The sequence below is a fragment of the Malaclemys terrapin genome, chromosome 2 (assembly GCF_027887155.1).
Source record: "Malaclemys terrapin pileata isolate rMalTer1 chromosome 2, rMalTer1.hap1, whole genome shotgun sequence".
NCBI classification, from domain to species: domain Eukaryota; kingdom Metazoa; phylum Chordata; order Testudines; family Emydidae; genus Malaclemys; species Malaclemys terrapin.
This window is the reverse complement of record NC_071506.1, coordinates 68,253,138-68,258,681: the sequence shown is the minus strand read 5'-3', so window position 1 is coordinate 68,258,681 and position 5,544 is coordinate 68,253,138. Positions and strand designations below refer to the sequence as shown.

Below are 5,544 nucleotides of genomic sequence, written 5' to 3'. Positions count from 1 at the left end.
TTTGGCTAATGATTTAGCTAATCCCCTCCCAGCCAAACCCGATCTAAAATTTAAAAATGGTGGAGCTAACATGAAGTTTGTGCCATCATATTGATGGCTCTGCTTTTATGGTATATCCCTTTTTCTAATATTTCTCTGTCTTGACTATATTACAAGCTCTTGGGGAGAGTTTAGGCTTCAGTGTTTGTACAATGCCTATCCAAGAGGTGCTGCTCTTGTTTGGTCCCAGTTCAAGCCATCAGCAACATAATAATGATTATTAGGATACATTCAACTGTATTACAAATGCGTTTACATAGTTTTAATACAGGATTTCTCACAATATAGAGCATATACCCATAGGAGCTCCTGCTCCTCGCATTCTGATCTGAATCCTGGAAAAACCCGTCCCCGCCCGGCGCTGTCTGTCTTGTAACCTGCACAGGTAAAGAGTAGCGGGAAGGGGAGGGGCTGGGACTCTTCCATTCCCCGCTCGGAGCGTCGAGCCCCCCGTCACCTTCCCAGCCCAGATCCCGCCCCCGCCCCGCCATTGGCCGCGGCTCTGGGTAAATACGGCCGCGCTCTGACAGCTGCCAGCAGTGAGCCTGTTGTCCCCCGCCCCCACGACCCTGCTTCAATCAGCGGCGTCCCGCGCCCAGCCCCGCGCGCCCAGCCTGCCAGGGGAGCTGTCCCTGCTGCCCCAGCCGAGCCAGCGGGAGAGGGGGCTGCTCGGAGCAGACGGTCCTTTTCCTCCCAGCTGTTGCCCGAGGAGGGGTCGGAGGCGGGTCCGGTTGAGCCCGGCTCCTCCCGGTGGCTCCGGCTGCCCCGAGATGAGCAGCCCCGATGCGGGCTACGCCAGCAGCGACGACCAGACGCAGGCAAGGTGCTCGCTCCCCATCATGATGCCGGCCCTGGGCCCCTGCCAGTGGGCAGAGTCCCTGAGCCCCCTGGCAGACGCCAAGGTGAAGAGTGAGGCGGCCCCGGCGGGGGCTGCGAGCAGCCGGGCCAAAAGCGAGTCCCGCATCCGCCGGCCCATGAACGCCTTCATGGTGTGGGCCAAGGACGAGCGCAAGCGGCTGGCGCAGCAGAACCCGGACCTGCACAACGCGGAGCTCAGCAAGATGCTGGGTGAGTGTCCGCTCGTGAGCCGGGCCGGGGGGCTTTCTCCTCCCACCTGCCCCGGCCCGGCCCGGAGCTGGGAAGTGGGGGAGGCTCCCCGCACTCTGCGAGCGGCGGGCAGGGAAAGTTACCGAGTGCTGCTGGTACCTGCCCCGCGAGCGAGGCGGCTGCGGGGCCCGGACTGGACCCGGGGTTGGTGCGATGGGGGCAGAGGGTATGGCAGGAGTTGCCAATGCCCTGGGCTAGCGAGGGGATCTCGAGGCGGCGGGTGGGGGAATGGAGGCTGCCGGATGGGGGGCGCCCGGGGTGGGTAGTGGGGATGGAGACGGCCGGGCGTTGGGGGGCCGCACTGGACGCAGCCAGGTGCTGGAGGGGCGCCCAGGGTGGGGGGGGGGGGAGGAGGCTGCCGGGAGTTGCGGGGGTGCACTCGGGGGGATGGAGGTGGCTGGGGTCCGGATGAGGGAGGGGCGCCCGGGGTGAGTATCGGGGATGGAGGCGGCCAGGTGCTGGGTGGGGCGCACGGAGCGGGGCGCACGGAAGAGCCGCAGGGTTACGCGGTTTGTCGCCCCGCAGGGAAGGCCTGGAAGGCGCTGTCGCTGGCGGAGAAGCGGCCGTTCGTGGAGGAGGCGGAGCGGCTGCGGGTGCAGCACATGCAGGACCATCCCAACTACAAGTACCGGCCGCGCCGGCGGAAGCAGGTGAAGCGCCTGAAGCGCGTGGAAAGCGGCTTCCTGCCGCACGGGCTGGCGGAGGCGCCGGGCGCCGGGCTGGCCAGCGAGGGCAGCAGGATGTGCGTGGAGAGCCTGGCCCTGCCCTACCCGGAGCAGGGCTACCCCGCCGTGCAGAGCGCGCTGCCCCCGGCGCTTGGCCACTACCGGGACTGTCAGCCCCTGGCTGCCGCCTTCGACGGCTACAACCTGCCGACCCCGGACCCCTCCCCGCTGGACGCGGCGGAGACCGAGACGGCCTTTTTCACACCGCCCCTGCAGGACGAGTGTCAGCTGGCGCCCTACGGCTACCCCGCGGCCGAGTACTCCACGCACGGGGCCGAGAGCCAGGCCAGCGCCGCGCTCCGCAGGCACCTGCCCCGCGCCGAGCCGCTGGGGCAGCTCAGCTCCCTGCAGAGCCTGCTGGGCTGCCAGGGCCCCCTGCACGCCTACTACGGGCAGCTGTGCCCGCCCGCCGGCCCGGCCCGAGCTCCCCAGCTCCCGCCGCAGCCCTGCCAGCCCTCGCCGCCGCCCGAGGTGCAGCAGTGCAGGGAGCCGCTGGAGCACCTGTCGCAGGACGAGCTGCTGGGCGACGTGGATCGCACCGAATTCGAGCAGTACCTGCACTTCGCCTGCAAGCCCGAGCTAGGGCTCCACTTCCCGGGCCACGAAGCCGGCCTGCCCGCGCCAGACGCCCACGGGCCCATCTCCTCCGTGGTTTCGGATGCAAGTACTGCTGTGTATTACTGCACTTACCCAGACGCCTGAGAGACACGGTCACTCCCAGCGCTCTCGCTGTGTGAAGTAGCTGGGAGTGTGTGGCGGACTCCCTGGTGATGGGAGCCTTGTACAGAAGGGTGTGTGCTTTGCTCCTATTTATGTAATTTATTGGAATCTTGAGAACTGACAGGTGACAGAGACCCACTCAAGGGTTGAAAGACAGCTCTCCATCTGATCCCCAAGTGGTGCAATTCTAGTGTTTCACCCTGAACTGAAAATTAAAACTATTTAAACTTCAGATAGCTGCACAGTTGGACTGTAACTTATCAGCTCCTGGAAGAGTTCACGATGCTGTTTAAAATGTTGTGACTGTTCAGTTTTATGCATATGGAATTTGGGTTTTGTACAGACTAATTTTGCACTTTTACAAATAAAGGGAAAAATAATAAATTTTTTCATTTTTATATCCCCTTACATCTACAATTAGTATTATTTTAATGTATTTGATAGTTACTGAATTGTTCCCTTTAGTAGCTAACTATTTAGATGAATGTCCTGTTTTCATTCAAAGTCTTTACGGTAAAGAGAACTTCATTATACTTAAATATAAGTAATCGGAGGTAATGTCAAACGACTTTTTTATTATTTTTATTCATTTTTTTAATCTGGGTTTTATCTCAGTTAAATGGCAGAAGGAATTGATAAATATCTCTCCCCTCAAAATATTGTTTATTAGAAAATTCAGATATTGATGTGGGGTTTTTTAGGGATTTGGTTTGGAGAGGCTAATAGAGTCTAAAAAAAATGTAATCGAACCTGCTTTATCTGTATGCTTATAGTAAAATTGAAGTTAAAGGGGAAAGGAAATATTACACCAACATATTTAAGCTCTTTGTCGTGCATCTAATGAATCGTCCAGACGTTTGAATTCATTGGGAAACAGGATCGTTCTTTAAAAGGGCCAACCAACAAATGCAACTAGCTCATGTAGAAATAATGTAGTCTGCGACTGAACGCCTGTCTTCAGTGTATGTGGAAGAGGATTCACTTACAGGAAAAGACTGAGGGGAGTCAATGTCCTCTCAAGCATAAATCTGACATCGTATTTTAGTTAACACACTGTAACACACGTGCAAATCGGGGGCTTTTAGAGTTCAATTTTCCATAGCTGATTCCCAAATATTCAGGAAGCTGTTATTTTTGAAACCGAGCATTCCATTAATAAGTTAAAATAGGAATTTAGACGTTAGTGTTCTTACTGGTAAGCATTATTACTTCATTTAGGTCTGACCTTGCAAATATGTCAGTGCCACTTCAGATAGAAAAACCTTTCGGTGCGGTCATTCCAGTGTTACTGTTAAAAACACATGCATAATTATAAGGGATTAAAATGTTTAATTTCAGAAAACGTTTTCCGCTAAGACGAAGTAGGGGTGGATCAAGTGGCGACATTGGATTTATAAATTCATATTCAGTTTTAGGGCAGGCTTCTGCTTCCTTTATTTATCCTAAGTAACACTTCACTCCCAGTGAAATCAATGACACTATTTGAAGTATTGTACTGCCCGAGGCATGGGTGGCAGAATAGAACCCTTGGAGCTGGGGTGAGAGAGAAGGTCTAGCTATCCTATGATTCACCTGACTTTCATCTGGACAGTGAAATGAAAGTGTCCTTTACCTGAAAACTGATGCAGACATCGGCTGATCCATGAATGTTGGATCAGGCCCTAACGCACTTATGTGGTATTATGTCTGAAATGTAGCATATGACTTCATTATAGTAGCAACTTTTTAATTAGAACACAAAGCTCACTTTCTTTGTACAATGTTCTACTCTCAAGATTCCTAAAATAGTCGGCATCATTCCCTGTTGCTCTTTTCACTGTGCACTGATGGTGTGACTGTGTGCTGTGTACTCCACACCATTCTGTGTCTCCTCACTCAGGTTAGCTGAGAGCAGATCCCTTGTGTTTGGAATTCTACAGATAATTTTGTCCTAATATATGCAAAAATATGACATCGGGCATAGGGTTTGCCTAGGAGTAATGATACAATTCATTAGGGAGAGGCCCTTTCAAACAAATTAATTAGGACCAGATTTCAAATGTTACCATACCTTTGCTTGCCTACATTTTTTGCACCTGGAAATCACAGGCACAATTTAGATAATTTATACTTCTAAACACTTGTGTTGGCAGTTGGATGTAAATATTCTAAATTGCCTATGTTTCTGCAAAATCTCTGCTAGGCACCAATCAGTGTGGTATTTAAGGGAAAGGAAAAATACTACTCTTAACAGATGCATTACTTTACTTTTCATTGCTTTTCGTTACAATCCAGTGGCACTCTGCTTTACTCTAAAAATTAAGAGCCCCATGTCTAGAGGATGGGCCTGTGTGAAAAGGGTCATGACTTGACCAAAAATGGTAAAATTTTCAAACCATGTCAAATTATTCTTATGCTGCTTTTTGGAAAAGGCGCATCCAGACTTTTTTTTGCTCCATTTGTGTACGTGCAAAATCACAACAGATCTGTTTTATCATTAGACTACAGAAGGATAGTAATGTCCTTAGTTGATATTAAGTGTGCGTGAGGGGGATTATTTATTCCAGTTTTTGATGTGACTATATTGAATGAGCTATGTGGACCTTGCAATTTTAGCCAAATATCGTTGAATGTTTTCTGTCAGGTAAAGAAATTAGCAGGAAGTCCATTTTGGACTGGCTATCTAGCGCAAGATGCGGACATGTTATTCGTAAGTAGCTAGGGATAATACAAGGTTGAAGCCCAAGCTGGGGTTGGTAGAATCATGGTTGTTGCGATCCAGCAGCTCTCCAAGCAGATCCCGGAGCAGAATTCGGTATAAATTAGGATGCCCTGATGCCATGCAGAGATCCCTTAAAACGTCAGCATAAAAATGTATCTGTAATAGAGCTTTTAACCTGCACATATATTTCAGAGACTCGGACAAATTCAGTAAAAACAGTCAAATTCCCCGCAATCTCAATGAGAAAATCAG

At 51.5% G+C, this 5,544-nt stretch overlaps 1 protein-coding gene across 1 annotated transcript; it reads left to right on the top strand.

Annotated features, from left to right (window-relative positions):
* Positions 1–699: 699 nt before the first annotated feature.
* LOC128832026 (transcription factor Sox-17-alpha-like) lies at positions 700–2,976 on the top strand. Its single transcript, XM_054019041.1, has 2 exons — positions 700–1,107; positions 1,672–2,976. Exons 1-2 carry the CDS (start codon positions 810–812, stop codon positions 2,571–2,573), a joined length of 1,200 nt encoding a protein of 399 aa, XP_053875016.1. The 5' UTR covers positions 700–809; the 3' UTR covers positions 2,574–2,976.
* Positions 2,977–5,544: the final 2,568 nt, after the last annotated feature.

Excerpts from the sequence above, each read along its gene's own strand:
- LOC128832026 (XM_054019041.1), top strand. The coding sequence starts at position 810 with ATGAGCAGCCCCGATGCGGGCTACGCCAGCAGCGACGACCAGACGCAG. Across the intron at positions 1,108-1,671 it reads GGAGCTCAGCAAGATGCTGG|GGAAGGCCTGGAAGGCGCTG; the intron begins GTGAGTGTCCGC and ends GTCGCCCCGCAG.